At 37.6% G+C, this 18,262-nt stretch overlaps 1 protein-coding gene across 12 annotated transcripts; it reads right to left on the bottom strand.

The window, feature by feature from the left end:
* Window positions 1–98: 98 nt before the first annotated feature.
* Window positions 99–18,038, bottom strand: LOC100122481 (protein bric-a-brac 2). 12 transcript variants are annotated; one of them, XM_031922690.1, is made up of 6 exons: window positions 17,178–17,320; window positions 16,601–16,795; window positions 16,323–16,517; window positions 15,755–16,247; window positions 15,618–15,680; window positions 99–2,687 (listed from the first exon to the last, which is right to left on the bottom strand). In XM_031922690.1, exons 1-6 carry the CDS (start codon window positions 17,220–17,222, stop codon window positions 2,380–2,382), a joined length of 1,299 nt encoding a protein of 432 aa, XP_031778550.1. In that variant the 5' UTR covers window positions 17,223–17,320; the 3' UTR covers window positions 99–2,379. The 12 variants fall into 12 exon arrangements, with proteins under 12 accessions (XP_031778550.1, XP_008212550.1, XP_008212546.1 ...); XM_008214328.3 differs by having other exon boundaries at window positions 99–2,669; window positions 17,178–17,319; XM_008214324.3 differs by lacking the exons at window positions 99–2,687; window positions 17,178–17,320 and adding exons at window positions 3,536–6,205; window positions 17,908–18,038.
* Window positions 18,039–18,262: the final 224 nt, after the last annotated feature.

Below are 18,262 nucleotides of genomic sequence, written 5' to 3'. Positions count from 1 at the left end.
ATTCCTAAGCAGGGAAAGGAAACATTTTTCTTTCTGCTACAGAGAAAAACTCGTTTTTCTATTTATTTTCGCTCGTGGAAAAGGGCCTTCTTCATGCATAAGTTGAAAAATTATTTAATCGACAATGTGCATATAACATCACTTTTTTACTTTTCGATAACATGAAGAATCTCACTGCCTTTGCTATGTAAAATATATTTTTTATTTCTCTGTATGTTTGAACTCTAAAATTAAATCCTAATATTTTAACGTTACGCTATCCTTCCATGTCAAAAAACTCATATACGTGTATTTTAGATGAATTAAATTATTATTTTTTTCATAATTTACGAGATATATCAAACTAAAATAATAAAGGAATGTCAATGAACTAAAATAATGAAGGTATCGATGAAACTAAATATCTGTAAGACCACCATTTTCATTGTTATTGGATAATAATATTTTTTAGTATTACTTAATTATTGGCCATGCCTATAGTTTTCCATCCAATAAAAATTATCAATGATTTAGTTTTTGAACATTAGTTTGAAGCAGATTACAAACGAATAAAAGAGCTGCATCCCTAAAATCAATGTTATGATAAAATGAACTAATTATAAAATAAGCTTTCAACATAGTAAAATATAATTTTTACTTATTACAATTAATGAATTGTTTAAATTACGTACGCAGACATATTTTTTACGACCAAGCGTGTGCAAGATATGCTTTAACGTTCATTTTTTTATTACATTGTATTTCCTAATACTATAGCAAATACTGGGCACTTCTAGATTTCAGCTCTAGATGGTAATATCCCCAATAACACAATGTGCAATCTGATGTGAACTTGAGGTCAATCTGAGTCCATGTTTCCTAAATGACTGAGATTTACATTAGGTTGCCATCAAATTACATACACGGCGTTATTCGTGATCGCTTTTAAAATTATTCGTGCAAACCTTTTTTTCCACGAAATCGATGCTTTAGTAAACATGTACTTATTTCGCATACAAAAATAAAATAAAAATTGCATAATTTTGTTTTTAATACGACTTGCTGTAGACAACTAGTGTGTTCACTACAATTAATGCAAGTTGAACAAATTTGTGCTATATATTTGAATGCATGTTGATGCTCAAGATATTTTATGTTCTGAATATCAATCTAAGCAAAAAGAAAAATTATTTTTAAAGCAATGTTAACAATGAAGCTGCTTTATTATTGTATTCATATAAAGAACGTGATTTCAAATGTGGAACATTGAAAAGTAATCGAACGAAATCCACATTTAAAGAAGCTAGTATTTGGCTTTTGTTTCATTATATATTTTTTTATAAGAAAGATATTTATGATCTGATCGTATTCAAATATAATATTTATCAATACGCAACATCTTTTCAAAATTAATATTTGGAATATTAAATAAATTATTTAGGTATATTTATTATAGCTCAGAATCAAAATTAATTATCATAAGATAAGGCTCTGTACATAGAGCAGTTGTTCAAAAATGTATAGACAATAATTCAATATTTGCTTTCTTCTGTTACGCTATATGTATATTATACGTAAAACATGCCCTAGTATAGTTAATACTTGAGGGCCCTTCAAAGAACATAAAAATCAATTATTGCTTTGCACTAGATATCAAATTTTTTAACATATAGCGTATTTGATATGTATTTGATTTTTCATTTCGATACAAATTTTGTTTAAAATTATTAAAATTAACTAAATTATACATGTGTAAAAATCAAATTACGATCTGACTAAAACAAGTATTTACCCATATCATATATATTCTTTGCATGTTAAAGACTCTTACTAATTTATTAGATTCTGCATATCTTGTATTAAAAAATAAATAAAAATATATATTGGCAAATTCTATATCCGTAATGTAGGCGTTTTACGGCTGTACTCACCGCCGCTAGTTTCTAGTTCAACATTACAAGCCTATATGGCTTACAATGATTATTTACACTATTTAATTAATCGGAGGGAATGCGTTTACAACAAAATTATAATTTTTTAAGTCCAATGCTCGTTTCTCGAACGAACGAGGAACTGGTGAAAAATTCAAAGTACATAATACATAGTCTGTTAATTGATGCGCAGATGCCACACAAGATATACATAATAGGTAAATGCTATGTACATACATTCGCGGTATGCGGCTTTGGTTCCTGCAGTGCTAGTTTGTAAGGTACGAGAATCCACGGAGAGACGTGTGTCTTTAAACGTATACCTGAAAGAAAAGCTGCAAAATATCTTGCGGTAAAGGGGCCACCAAGGCGTACTTGCAAAGCCCGCGCTCGCGTTCTCATCTGCAGAAAAAGTAGGTGAATTCGGATGCACGCATATACATGGTATTACAGTTCAAGGCTCGGACACTTAGGAGTGCAATTCCTTCTTGGGGCTCCGATGCCTCTGTATGGTCTTTTGCCATTGCATGTTATGTTTCAAGCGCATGTGTCGACGCAGGTCGGTTCTACGACTGAGTGTCGTGTGACATAGGATGCAGGTCGTCTGGTTGCGGTGCACTTCGAGGTGCTGAGTCAGCGAAGCAAGATGCTTGTAAACGCTCCCACAGAGACTGCACGAAAAACGCCCCGGACCCTGCATCACCACTTGACCACCAGTTGTATCGCCAACGTGCTTCCGTTTGCGTCCCACAACCCCCCCTGCAACACATTGAACACCTTCGTGACCCCTGCTTCTTTATTGCATTTTTTTGTTTGATTCATTGATTTATACTTTATTTGCATTCTACAAACAAATTTATATAATTGCACACGCATTATCATACCGCTATACAATATGGATTTCTTCTCTGAACCTTTTCCATTTCTTTTTTTCATGCGCACATTGCCGAGCATTGCTATATGCATAGAGTGATATTACAGCTACATCCTACTACTGGACCCTGTGCAGGATTTCGTGCTGTGTGTGTAAATTTGATGATCTACGGATAATGATTCGGATATGGGCAATGCACGCGTGAAAAACATTGTAGTACAATACACTCGCTATCATATTAACAAATATAGATGTGCACTTGAACGTACGGAAAAATCCAGCATTTAATGGAGATAATTACAAAATGCTTCGCAGTAACTTCAATCATCTATTTTTGTCAACGCAATAACATGTCAAGCATTTTATAATACAAAAATAACTTATTATGTGCATCTTCATAAAAAAAATTTGATGAACATTATTCAATATTTGAAAAAAAATCAATAATATACTAGGTACTTTTAAGTATGCAACATATTTCGGTGCATAGTTTTTTCTTCACTTTAATTTTGCTGAAAAAATCATTATTAGTAAAACCCTCCTGCAATGAAGTCGAATTAATTGAATAGATACAATTTAGAGTATTTCCCTATTGCCAAATTAAAGGATGAAACTATTTGCGTGTGGTATACTTACTTATGGTCTCTTAGATTATAAGCGCATACTTAGAAGTTAAAATCCAATGTTTCGTTAATAATAAAAATGCAGACGGAGCAGTTATTTGAGAGGGAAAAAATCGTTTTGCTAAAAATTGACATTTTAAAACTTTATTCACACATATTTTTTACTTACATGGTTTAGTAAGCCAAACATAAAGTTACTTAATTTATATATGTTTTTATTGTTAATCAATTATATACACACAGTTGCACGCCAGCTGGTGCATGTATGTTTGATAAAAAGATATCGATCTCTGTTTTATTTATAGCAAAATAATAATTATAATTGGCAATCTTGTACTTAAAATTATTCTGACTTACGAGGAATGTGCATATTCATACTTAATGCAAGTTAACAAAAATAGTTAAATTTATCTCTGCTTTAGCCTTTTTCTGTTTAACTGTAAAGCAATGTGGACACGAGAACTAATCATCGAGAAAAATGTCAATTCTAATAATATAGGTTTCACGTAAATTATGGCCTTTAATCGCCATTACTTTCAATTCTATATTGACAAAGTAATTGGTAATTAATAATTCCACCGCTTAAATTGAACACTGTTATCAACCTATTTTGATATAATAATACAAAATAAAGTGTAAATAAATTCTCCTAGTACCTAGTCAACGCTTTACATTGCACTTATCATTTACCTCATACTGGTAGCACACTGATGCTGTATACTTTATTGCAAGAAAAGTACAAAAAGATTATTCACTAATGTATGCAATCAATTCCGCTAAGATTGCCCCTACCAACATTGATCTTATTTTCATCTCTATGTCATTGTTAATAAATAAATTTAAAATCAATGTTGATGCAATACATACTTTTACCCTACCGTTGAAAACTTTGGATTCGACTTTTTATTCCTTTGGTAAACTCACATAATCATGAAATTTGTATTAAGCTCTTAAGTCTTCTAGTCGTTAGACATGTAAAACATGTACGTGTAAAACAAAAAAAAAAGGTAATAATAATGTCAAACAAAATGGAACATAACTTATATATAAAAAAAAGAAACGTAAACATCAATTATATAATTCGATTTAAGCTTTAAAATGCATTTCACTAATTACCCTACTTCGGGTGTACACCTTTTATCCACGTTCATATCAGAGATCGGTGAAAAAATTATTTGGTGCGAATGATACAACTTGAAATAGTTTCCTAGACTAGTATGGCATTTTTCAATCATTCATCCAAAAGGGCTTATTCAGTCCGACTCATTTTCAGATTGAATCTGAAACATGCCATCATTATTCAAGCAACATCAGTTGAAGATTAGCTTACGGCATCGCGAATAAGCCCTTGCTTAAGTAATGACGGTGGCAACTGCTAATTGAAAAAAAAAGAAAAAAAAATTAGAAGCTGCGTGTACAATAACAAACTAACGTAATATAACACAATTCTCAAACTGATGCACATGACCACTAGGAAAATGCACATTCCTCCTTAACGTACGTAATAATGCTACCTAATTTAAGTACTGAAAAAAGAAATCATTTGACTAGATGAAATCATTTGTTTTCGTGTCTTGGATAATCGATTCTTCGATTCTTTGGTTATTAAAATATAGATTTACAGCGCACGTAAAATTAGTTTTGGTATCTCTGGACACTGGTAGAAAAGGGGAGAAGGACGCGGGAATTGAAAATCGAGGATCGGCGGGACAAGCGAAAGAGTGGAACTTTTTTACGAACAATGTATCGCGATCATGATAAGATTGTACAGAGCGACGTGTACTCCTCGGAAGCTGAAAGTCGTCCGACGACCTTATCCAGACGGACAATTATGCGGAAAGGAAATCATAAACATGTGATAATATAGAACCAGGTGTGCAGCGCGCAACGGAAATCCAGACACACAGACACGCATACGTAATATGCACACACATGGAAATTTATGTACACGCATCGGGGTGAAAATGAGCGAACGCGTTACCGGCCAGTCGCACGCGCAATGTGTCGCATGGGCAAACAGCATCAACGGTATCGGAGCATGTGGGGGCGCACAATCGTCATCGTCATCAGGCACTCGCGCAGGCATGCAGAGATCGTCGACGCGCACACCAGCACTCCCGCAAGCACGCGCAGCACGCGCAGCACGCGCAAACAAGTATATATTTTATATAAATGACTAGGGCGCGAATCTGTAAAGACAGGCATCGTCGTGCAGTAGCTCAACATCCTCCAGATAGTACGCTGCTGCAGCTTCGGCTGTTGCGGCATCGTCGCGATCGTCGAGTCGCATGGCCAGCTCTTCCGTCTCTCTCGTGTCTCGGCGCCGCTACACTAAGGAATGGGACTGGAGGTGATTCTCTCGACGCTGCTCTCCCTGATGCGTATGGTCGTGAAGGTCGCGGGGCCGGAGTCGGCGTTGCCCGTGCCGCCGCCGGCGCCGCTCGGGGTCGTGGCCGTCGGCGTCGAGCTGGCCGCTGTGCCGCTGGAGCTGGACGTCATGCCGGCCGGCATCTCCGTGGTGCAGACGCTCGCGGCGACGGTCGTGGCTATGGTCCCCCCGGCTATGGTCGTTCCGGTGACGGCGTTCGCGCCCGCGGCTCCCAGTGGCACCCAGCCGTGGCGGTTTTTTAAGTGGCGCTTCATGTGCGTCGTGCGGCTCAGGACTTTGTGGCAGACCGGGCACTGGGTCGTCCCTTTGTGCATGTTCATGTGCTTATACATGGAATCTCGGTTCCAGAAAGATTTACCGCAGAGTTTGCAAGAATGCGACGGTTGTTCGATGACCACTGTACGAGCATCTAAATCAAATAAATTTTTATGCAGGCGACACCAGACCCATCGGCCTCGCGGCAGCGATTATTTTCTTTGCTCTTATGCTTATTTTTCTCTCTACCCTCTCACTCGACTCATCTATTGTATAACGGCATCGCCGGACTGTATTTATATAGAATTTTACAAAGCACACACTCGCACTCGTTCGGCTGCTCGCTCACTCTTGCCTCGCAAGCTTTCGAGTTATGAGTACTTATATAGCAGAGATTCTGGCTTTCTTACAAACACTTACGGTAACACTTGATGAGATGCACAACAACCAAACAAAAGTCAGATCAACACTCACACTGTTCAAATGAAGATCGTCATGCTACACTGTGATTTCTAGCTATTGGTAGATGTAAAAATTAAAAAAAAAAATATGAGCGGTACCAGTATCAGTTGTTAATAAATCATTACGATCCTATTCGAATGTCATATAGCAGCGGATTCATTAGTAAAAACGTGTTAATTTGCGAGCGATCGTTAGTTTTCATCCGTGTTTTCATCACTTTTATTGCGCTATGGAGAAAACGTCTCTCAAAACTGTTCACTTATTCTATAGATTAGTAGACCTGATACTGGCACTGAAAAGTTAAATGGCAAACCAAGTGTCACTTTAACACGTAATGGACATTAAGATATTTCAATACCATGCACATCAAAGATATTATTTGCAATACTGAGTTTTAATGAACAAAAAAAAACGCACTTACAAAACAAGCGAAATTCAATACAAATCATTAAAAATAGTGGACAACATTTATTATTTATATAATAGATATAAGAAATTATGTAAAGACTTAATTATAGATTGAGTATTCAGTGATGGTTCGACAATCATGTTCCTTCCAATAGCATTTATCATCACTTTTTCTACTAGTCTGTGATAAAGGCTTACCACTTTTGAGTTTAATGCGACAGAGGGCCATCGCGACAAAATTAGCAAATAGCGGCACTCTTGGATGGTCTACTCGAGTATAATTGAACTATTTCAATATCTTTTAACATTTACAGATTAATATTGTTTTTAAAGCTGCAGCACTTAGTTCGTGTAAATAATTATCGTCATATTAATCGAATGAAATTTTCGTCAATAACTACTGTGAATATAACTACTACTACAGCTACGTAATGTCATAAAAACAGACTTTGTTTTGCTGCCAAGTATACACATTAAATTTGTGCTACTACATCAAAGAAGGTATAGAAGTAAAGTATGCCTACTTTGCAAATATAATAGTCGCAATGGATCTAAATACAGCGAGTCGTCGAAACAGCTTATGTAAAAGTATCCATTGTGCTATTGTTCACTTTAAAAAAACTTTTTAAAACAGCATTCAATTCGTTCTTTCGGTTCCCAACTATTAATTTTTATCGTATAAGACGTTTGGTATTATTTGAGACTATTCAAATAAACAGGCCTTATATTTTAGTTACATTTTTGTACAAATTTTACATTAGTTAAGTAGTACTTAAACATGGTGCCTTGTAGGCTATAAGTATAAATGAATATTAAGTATATATAATTAGTTAAATAAATACGTAAGATCTAATACTTATGGGCGTACTATAAAAACTTAAAAAAATCCTTATCAAGAAATTTGCTCAGCAAAGCCAAAATAGTCCCTCGTGATTAAGTAAAAAAGTACCCCCGCAATATCACTTCCTATATCAACGGTTATGCATTCGTGTGCAAAATAATATTACACTATACTCGCAAAAAATTCTCAGTCTCCTCGTATATATTGCTTCCATCGCCGCGAAAGCCCCCCGCATATAATGTCCCCTTGACGAAGCTCGCGATATGTAAGAATAAAAACTAAAAACGAAAGCGCCGCTGTTCCAGCCGCGAAACAACGAAAGAGAGTAGAGACTCTAAGGAAAACGAAATAAACGGATATAAAGCGTTGGATAGATGACCTCCGAAGTATTTATCTTCGGGAAAATTACGCCTTGACTTTGACACCGTGTACGTTTACCAAGTGGCAGCGCATGGTGTACTTGCGCGTGAAGACGGCCTGACAGATCGGACAGATGGTGTCACCCCTGTGTATACTGCGATGATGGGCAAGGGAATCTCCGCGATTGTAGATTTTACCGCAGACGTCGCAAACCCAGCGGCCATTCTCATCGTGAAGTGGCCGTGAGCGTCGCCTGAGAACGACCTCGAAACCGTTGCTGCTGGCGCTGTTGCCGACGACGTCCGCCGGTGGTTGAAACTCATGCTGCTGACCGAGAGTCGCTACTGCTGCTGCTGTTGCTGCTGCTGCTGCTGCTGCTGCCGATGACGATTCGTGCGTTGGTTGTTCTGCGCACACAATCCAAAGTGTTTCCCATTTCATTGCTTGTTTGCTTTTTAATGAGACAGACTGGACTATAAGCCAAGGGTAGTAGCTAAGAATCTTCAACCCGTGTTTGTGTGTGTTTGTTACTCAGAGATCTCTAGATTATAGATACACAATAGATGCTAATCGAGAGGAGACTCGGAATATCAATACGTATACTTTGCGGTCGACGGATTGTCTTGCACACGTTACGTGAGAATATTTTTTCCCCTTTCATTTCCGTAATACACACGCAGTGATTTCCCGGTCAGCGGTAAGGATTGTGAGCGTGCATGTGGCATATACTTATTATATATTACTTTACTATAAGCCTTGGTATCACTTGTCAGTTATATGACCCACAAGCAGTGTGCGTTTAACTTAACAACCTTTCACCATATTAATCAATCCATTTTTAGTCAAGAAGCTTGTTAATTAGTATGCACAGTCGCATAGTAATCGACTGCGAATTTAATATACAACATATCCAAGTGTAAAAAGGAGAAGATTCGAAACAACGAATTAAGAGTTTAGCCTGGTTCACGTATACGAGGTTAATCCATACCACCTAGAATTACAATTAGACTTATATGCATAACAGATTTTGGTATAAATCAGTGATTTACAATGTGGTTCAAGTTTATATAAATATTTTATTACAAAATGTATGTACTATATATACGTCAGTGTCGACACTGAACATCTTAGAATCTTGGTATCCAAAGTAAAAATATATGTATATATTTTTGCAATCTCAGTAAAGTTTATACACGCTGTATGTGTGTGTGTGTGTTTGTTTGTTATTATTTTTTGAGCGCACGCTTTTATCACAATAATCGTGTACATCCATCACGACGATTTACTTATCGGATAGTATAGAGTAAACAATTGAAAGGCAAAACTTGTAAGGCATTGTGTCAAACAGCATTAAGTACTATAAATAAAAATATCGTTTCTCCAAACTACTATAATCAACCAATGATATAACAGAGCGCAAAAATTAAATTTTAATTTTTAGGAAATACAAAAAATCAAGCTTTATTTCTTCTGCAAGGATTGCGAGCTTGAAAAATTTTCAACACAAACAAAAATATATTTCAAACTTTTGGATCTCCGTAACTAATAACGTATATATAGTTAATGTATATACAATTTTGTGCGATACAATTAGGTTTCCACTGAAATTCGCGATTTGCTTTTAGCTACATCTTCGTGCATCAGTGTCATACCGCATACTTTTAATTATAAAACTTAACATCAATTGTACATTACACTATGTTTTTCCTTAACACCTAGGAACTGATTATGCGTGGATTGAAAAAAAGTATTGAATAATCTCTTTTCCATCATCTACATGTACCAATTGTAAAAAATCATTGAAATAAAATTCTGCAGAGCCAGTGCACAGAGAATAACTTACGTCCACAATTTACCGAACAAACGATTGCTTCAAAGTATGGCACAAAAATCGTCATCGCAGTTCTTATATATTTACAAGAGCAACACAAACAGGTATTGTCGCAATGTAATGAAATTATTCTTTTGCTATTTTGCGTCACATATATATGAGAAAAATTAAAAAAAAGTCAGCGAATCGATGGCGTGTGTGAGTGTGCTGCCAGGCTCTCTCACTCTGATTCTCTTTTTTTGTTTATTTCTTTTTATTGCTCTGCGCGTTTAGCTTCGCATCGACATTCCACAAGGTACGCTTGTGTATTCGCAATAGGTGAACCCTCATATCGTAACTTCGACTAAAGATGCGCTGGCAAATGGGGCACCTTGTCTGACCCGTGTGCAAATCCTTATGGAGCGTCAAGGATATCGGGTGCTTGAAACCCTTCCAACATATTCTACAGCGAAACAATAATTCGGAATCCGAGCTCTGTTCGTTATCGTCATCATCGACATACGCACCCAAATCGGGATTTGGGCCAGTACTACCGCTTGTGTCTCCTGGCTGTTCTATAAATAAACACATCAAACACATCACCTGGATAATTGTAACGCGAGCATTTTTGTTTTACTTAAAAAAAAAAATAATAATAATAATAATAATAATAATAAATGTTCTGTTGTTTGTTTTGTTTTCGTATTTTCGCATGTATAGGTACACGCGTATGACTTCTTGGATCATACGTGTGCACGTATATGCGTATTATATAGTCGGGTATATAAATAATAAGATCAGTGGCGTGTGTAAAAGCAGAAGCTAGGATAAAAAGCCTGATTAGACGATAGAACACATTCAAAAGGCTCAACAAGCGTCACCCTGAATCCCCAACAAAATGGATGCAATTCATTTTTCTAACGCAAAGACAAACACATTTACATATTGTTCATGTATGTATGTAGCAATAATGAGAGAATATTATCGTAATCTTGCACAACCCATTTTCAAAACAATCTATCGGCACTTTACAAAATCGTTGCTGTGAATTAGAATTTACTTATACATCAAGTATACAGCGCACAAGCTCCTTTATCGGTCCGCCTATCTACCTATACGCAATTAAGTTACTTTACAATAACGAGAGTATTAAGTTAAAAATCTCAAGTTCCATCTCAAGCCGAGCGATTCAATATCAGTCTATTCGTCGAGTCGCTGCGTGCACCATGAATGTATGAAGAGTATTTGCTATTACATTCGATCTATATCGTGAAATGAAAGAAAAAAAATACGTTCGACCCATATCCTCGTATACCTATATAAGCTCGATCGATTTCATAATGAGTTATGAATTTGTACTTGTTTGTATTGTGTGTCATCGCAGCTCCGATCTCGCTGAGATACTAAACCGATAAAAATGCTGGAAGCGTTTCAAACTGCAAAAATCAGTAAGATCTTTCTGTTTTGATTGTGTGTTTAAATTTATTACAACTATCGCTATATAACTGGTAAAAATTACTCGCAACCGAAAACTTGAGCTCAAGTGTTCCTTGCTACAGTATAAAAAATATATAATACACTCGTACAAAAATAGTCTATATAATACATGTTTTGGTGTACTTCGCAGTTTAGCCTAACTCGTACTGAAGTATAACTATATGTACAGGAGATATATAACTAACAGACGCAGTAAAAGCTTCGCAAGGTAAATGCACATGTCGTATGAATTATATACAAGTATTCGTTTAAAATCTAATGTCCAACTCTATAAGTCGCGAATTTCGTCGAGAATTTTTCGGAATGTATATAAAGACGAAAACAGCGGGAATGTTCGAAACGAAGTTCAAAACGTACAATCACATTATAGTTTATATTAATATCCTCTTGCTTGTGCATTTACCCGTCGCCCAATAAATCTCAAACGTTAGATATCCTAAGAGTAATCATGGTCATCCTCTGCGGCGACTATCGCGAAATATACAAATCAGCTGACTCCGTATAACAGTATCTAAAATCCTCCGACGGTTATATGGAGCCAAGTATCAAAGAACTTTCGAGTCCCCCTAACAGTATAGTAATAAAAATAATATTAATAATAGTAATAGTAATAATACAATGGAACGTCGAAAAGAGTAACATATCGAGCCGCGATTGTGGGTATCGGATTTACAACGAAAATGAAGGTACAAAAAAAGTCGTACAAAAAACAAACAATGTTATACAAAAGATGGTGAAATAAAAAAAAACGTTAGAGATGACGAGGACGAGGCTCGATCCCTCACGGGGGATCGATGATTCTCAAGAGTAGCACGGTCGTGGTATTGTTTAGATTGGTAGCAGTAGTAGCGTCGGAAGTTGCGGCGCCAAGGCTCTGCACCGTCGACGTGGAGGAGGACGACGACGGCAGAGCGTCAGGTTGGTGCTATGGAGGCGGAATGTGGGGTATCGACCGGAGCTCATGGTACTCGGCAAAGCACGGCCAGCGGCACAGGCAGGCATTGCAGGCCCAGCACTTGAAGCGCGTCTGACGTAGCTTGCCGCGCGAGGTCAGGACCCCCCGACGCTTGCAGTGTATGCACACTTTGCCGTGGCCGTTCGCCTTGCTCAGGCTGTGCGGCTGGCCCGTCACGTACGTTACCCCTCCTGGACAGAATACACAGTGCGCCAATTTTCTTCTGTTAGTGTGTGTGTGTGTGTGTGCTTTTCTTTTTTTTCTTTTCTTTTGTTGTCATTGACTGTTATGTGTCTGTATGTGTAAGTGTGAACCGCATGCAGCACAGCTGTAGGTTAATTAGTAGAAACGCCCCACACCTCATCCACCCAGCACCAACCAATATAGCCGTAGAGAAGCCAGTTTACATATAAATATATGCTGTTATGTTTGCGAGAGAGAGAGACTGTACAGATATTGTTATTATTAGTCACCAATACCCACAATTTAGCATTGCCAGGTGCTAGCTCAATGTGCTGCGCTTTTCGAGAGTCGCGCGGGGTTCCAAATCGTTGATTCTTTTTTTTACAAGAGTATGCTTTTCATCGATGGCTACTTATATGTTTCTCGGAGTCGACGCATCTCGGAACATTGTACAAGAATGCTCGTTGCTTTGGATTTTTCAACGGGGTTTTACGTATACATACAGTATAGTTGTAATTTTTACGTGGACAATGTACGACGTGATGAGTTTAACAAAGTTTAAAAAGTGACAAGATCCACGATTTTTTTTTGCATCGATAGTTTATTAAAAAACGGCCTACTGATATACAGTTTATGTGTTTTAGTCGTAATCATCGAAAGATCAACCTATGCATAGGTGTACTTAACGTCAGATCTATAAAAGAGCAATGATTCCGTAATCAATATTTTACAGTCAAAAATAAACTTTTAGTTTTATTTTATACAAAGGATTTATGCACTTCAAGATCAAAAGTTAAGTATACCAATGATCACACTCTCCTCTCCCACTATATATTTTGTTTTTAACAATAGTACAGTAATACATTAAATAGTCACCTTGCCATATACCATATACTATATATACCATATACCAGCCTAACTTCGTTCACGATCTACAAAAATCAAGTATCGTAGCGACGTCGCAAATCAACGTTTGTCGAATTCAAGATTAAAAGTCAAGCTTCCTCAGATAAATTTTCCTTACAAAAGCCTTAAAGAGTTTCCATGCTAAGTTGTTACTATGTCAACATCATACTTACCTACTGTATTTGCGTATTATTGTCAACGTATTTACTATATTAGAAGGTAAAGATAGAGATAGAAATATATCTATAGAAACAAACTGCCTAAAAAAAGGTATATACTTATACGCACGCATGCCACTCTCACCCCCTATACCACCACCAGTACTACAATTTTCAAAAGTTGCCGAAATAAAGTTTTTCCGTGTAATTAATGTGCGATAGTTGGCGCGTAGTTTAGGACATGAGACCACTGCGTAAGTTTTATCCTCGGATGCTGTTCGTCCGGTTTTTCGGTAAATTAAACGATAAAAAATGGTTTCTCTTTTTCGATTAAATACGCAATGACCTAATGTTTGTTAAATTTATTCCCACCTCAAAGTAACGTCAAAGATTTGTAGATGTATAATTAGTGCGTTGTCATAAATGCAAATCTCTTTATATCTTTCTGATACGTGTATGACGAACGAACGTGTCTGTTTACTGTTAAAAAAATAATAAAATTATTCACGCGTTGATGATCGCGCCGATTTATGAATCTGATGAGAAGAAATCGATACATTTACTGAAATAAATTAAAACAAAAAGCTACTTGCTGCAGTCAATCAGTTAATAAAAATTTCACGTAATCGTGAAAGTCGCACTAATTATGGTGATTATTATAAAGTAGATTACTTTTTTAAAGTCATGATAATGTTTAAACAAACAGTGGTGGCCTCATCGTTAAAGTTATTTTATAGAAGGAACATTAGTGATTGTCGGCACACATACAGCACTTGGCAATGCTTACTATGAACTACAAGATCAACCTACACCCGATTATCTTCAGCACACAAGTTTTTACATTCAAGAATCCATGCACTCTGTACACACTATGAGAATTAAATTATTGAAAGTCAACGGAAGTAGAAGAGCTTGCAATAGACAAGTGTCACTTTCTAATCGCCATACAAGTCACCACATATTTTGTTGTATATTTATAAATTTGTTATGGAAAGAAACTTGTGAACCTGATTGATTGTCAAAAGTAAGTATTACAGTTGAAAAAACATAGGAAAGAAAAAGCAGGCATTAAGATAGAAATGTTGCAACTTTTATAAAACCTTTCTACACATGAATACATATTTGTACAGAGAATTGTTTGAAATATGGATAATACAGAATTTAAATGCTATTAATTGAGCATCAGTATAACTGTAATTTAAAAGGATAACTTTAGTACAAGATTACAAGATTGACGTTTTGAAAAAAGTTTTACAAAGTTGAACATGTATAGAAATGAAATCAGGTCCACAGAATGTGGCAAACTTTATAAGTAAATAAATCTTAGAGTCTATGAAAGGTTTTGTGCATTTGAAACAATAATAATGAAGCGAAAGTCAATTTTTATTATTGCTTCCATTTTCACCCAAGTTTTTTGTACCAGATTCATCCGTATGCAAGTATGATAATGCAAAGCTGCAAAGGCTATTAAGCCATTGTACTTAATTTTTAATGAGTGAGTTTTATTAGCTAACTACCCCTTTACTAGTATTATAGATATATTAATCTTATGATACATTTTAATAAATATCAAGTAATTTACAAAATCCATACTCCATAGAAAAAACAAGACCAATTCAATACAAAAGTAGAAAGAATGTTTAGCATAGTTATTACTTTCTATAGATTATGGAATCTTAGAGAAACTTTGCATCTTAATTGCATCATGCAACGTTATTTAATAAAATGAGTTTAAAGTATACCAAAAAATCTTAATAAATAGATTCACTGTATTTCGATGCATTTAAAATACAAAGTAAGGTATACAGTACTTGCCACTTACATAATACTTTAGCATTTGATAGTAGATAATGTTGAATCACAAACCGTCAAGCAATAAAGTACGACATAATTTGGTAGAATATTATTTGAAACGATGTAAAAGTATGGATAAATGGCATTTACCATAAGTAATTGAATTTTCTTTACTGAAATTGACTGACTCACCTTGAAGTAGTTCATGTGATATCCTATCTCCTGAACTTGTGCCAGGTTTGGAAAGTAAGTAACCTAATAAAAAGTTTTGTCATTAGGATAAAATCACAATAAGTAATGAGAAAACCGTGAAGTAATTAATAGCCAACCTATGTCTGATGACTTAGATGCATCTAAGTGGTCTGTTGACGATTGATTCGAATAGAATGTTTGCGTTATGTCTGGCTTCTGCTCATTGTCCAGTAGGTCTGGATTATCGTCTAATATTTTATTAGAACTTTCACCCGTACTTTGTTCTTCGTAACTACAACTACTTCCATCCTGCTCCAAATATTCAGGCATTTCCATTTTCAAATTTGGCATGAGAGGAATTATTTCAACAGGTTCTTGCACAGTTTGACTGTCTGTTTTGTCAGAGTCTTTTGGTGAAGAAGCATGCCTGTTTGATTTTTCCGAATGTGCATTTGAATTTTCTCTGTATCTTCTCCTTTTATTTGGTGGCGGCGCTTCAGACTTATGTGATTCTGCTAAGTGATATGGCAATGGCGAAGATGGTGACTTGTTTCCCTTATCATTTGTGATAACTTTGCCAGACGCATTCCTCAGTTGTACTTCTGGTTCACTGGGGATTTCCACATCATCCTGTATAAAATATAAACTTGTTAGCAATCACACGGTGGTTACTTTGATGCAACTTACATCTGTAGTAATACAAACCTCTGCTAAACTGTCATCTTTCCTTGATCCATCTGTGAGACCCTGTACAGCCAACAGTTCAGCTGTTGTCATAAAACTATCTAGCTGCTCTTGCACTACGTTAACTTCGCCCTGGTAGATGAAGTCAACCAACGCCGCCAGGTCATCAAATTTGACATTCCTGAATATAATAACAGGATGTTGACAAGGGTTTTCCTGTTGTTTAAAGAACATAAGAGCATACTTTAGTTGGTAACTCATATCCCATGTCATGAATTTCTACGAAAGAAAGTTCATACCTTAAATAAATCTCGAAAATATGTACTACACGCAGATAACAGCATTTTGTGTGCCCTTATCCTTTTGCCCTCACAGCTCAGCGTCACATCCACAAGATCCTCATCTGATCGCAGTGTGTCGAATGCATTGGTGATGTGCTTGAGATAGTTGTTCCACCTCAAGGAGAACTGCTGACTGGAACCCATGATGCCTGCCTGCAAAGCAAGAGACCCAAAATAAGTACCCAAGCCAGTCCTGCACCCTATCACTCCTAACTCCCGAAAACTCCAGACGCCAGACGCGTCCTGTTTACAGAAAACTAAACAAAAAAAAAAGAGTCAAACTCCGCGTCGTATGAAACAATCGAAGGCCTCTGCGTCTAGACGGGGACGCGCCAGTAGGTTATTACTCATACACATACGCAAAGGCCGAGCGAACGGAGCAGTCTACTATATTCTCGCGTCGCTCGTGAGAGTGAGAGCGAGAAAAAAGGCCGAAGGAAGAGCCGATATTATACGAAGGGAAGCTCTCGAGCAGCCCCCGCGAATGTAAGGGAGGGTAAAAAAGTACGAGGTAAACCGAGACAGCTCCTCTTACCTCGTGTGTGCGTATCATAAAGCTGCACAGCACGTATACGTACATACGTACAACGCGACGGAGTGAGAAAAAAGGGGCCGTCGACGAGAAAGAGAGAGGGGACTACTGCTGGCTGCTGCTGGGGGGGGGGGACTGTGTATGTGTGGGGCGAGCGATGGAGGGCGCACGGCCCTAAAGCCTCGTTTCTGTTCGTGAGTTTTGTATGTATGTATATATGTAACCGCCCGCCCGCCGCTGTGTATTAAGTATATATATATATATGTATGCCCGTGAGCACCACGACGCAACGAAAACTATTGATCAGCGGAGAGAGCGTGGCGCGAGCGCGCGCCCGAGGCCAGCCAGCGGTTCTGGGCCCCACACGGAACTTACGATTATATCGTCTATCTATCTCGCTCTCTCTCTCTCTTTCGCTCTCGTGGAAAACTGACAAGTGCTGCTGGCTCACTCGGCTGTATGTATGCACATACGTACATATATATGCTCTCGCGAGAGAGAGAGAGAGAGAGAGAGAGAGAGAGAGAGAGAGAGAGAGACGGACGAGAAAGGGGAGGGGGTATGGACTCGCTCTCGCCGCGAGAGGAACGGGAACGCGCGTCGTCGTCGTCGTCGTCGCGCTAACGATGCGATACTTATCGCCCTCGCAATAAACAAAAACACACGCACACTGCACACTTTATCTCCGCACACAATCTGGATTATTATATGCACTCGCAGAATGGGTTCTCACTTTGGTCTGGCTCGGCTGCGGAGCGGTGCGGCGTTGTCTAGCTCTCTCGCTCGTCGTCGGACTTCCTCGACGTTCAGCTGCGCTGCCTGCGGCTGGCTGACTACTGCGCTAAGCTGCGCTGCTCGCGAGCGCCCCCCTTTGCGCGACTCTTTTATTTTCCCTCTCGCTTCCACTCGCGCTCGTTTGCTGCGGCTTCTTTATCTATACCTACGAGATGCGGGGGAGCCTACAATGGCTGCGGCGCTGCGCGCAGCGCTTTCACGAGCTGTCGGAAAAATGGTCTTTTTTTCGATAAAAGCGCTCTTTGTGATAAGTAAGTACGCGCTGCTCCAATTACGTAATGCAATGCTTCGTA

This window comes from Nasonia vitripennis, chromosome 2 (genome assembly GCF_009193385.2).
Source record: "Nasonia vitripennis strain AsymCx chromosome 2, Nvit_psr_1.1, whole genome shotgun sequence".
Taxonomy (NCBI): Eukaryota; Metazoa; Arthropoda; class Insecta; order Hymenoptera; family Pteromalidae; genus Nasonia; species Nasonia vitripennis.
Note: the sequence above shows the minus strand (reverse complement) of the source record. Positions and strands in the feature narration are given on the sequence as shown.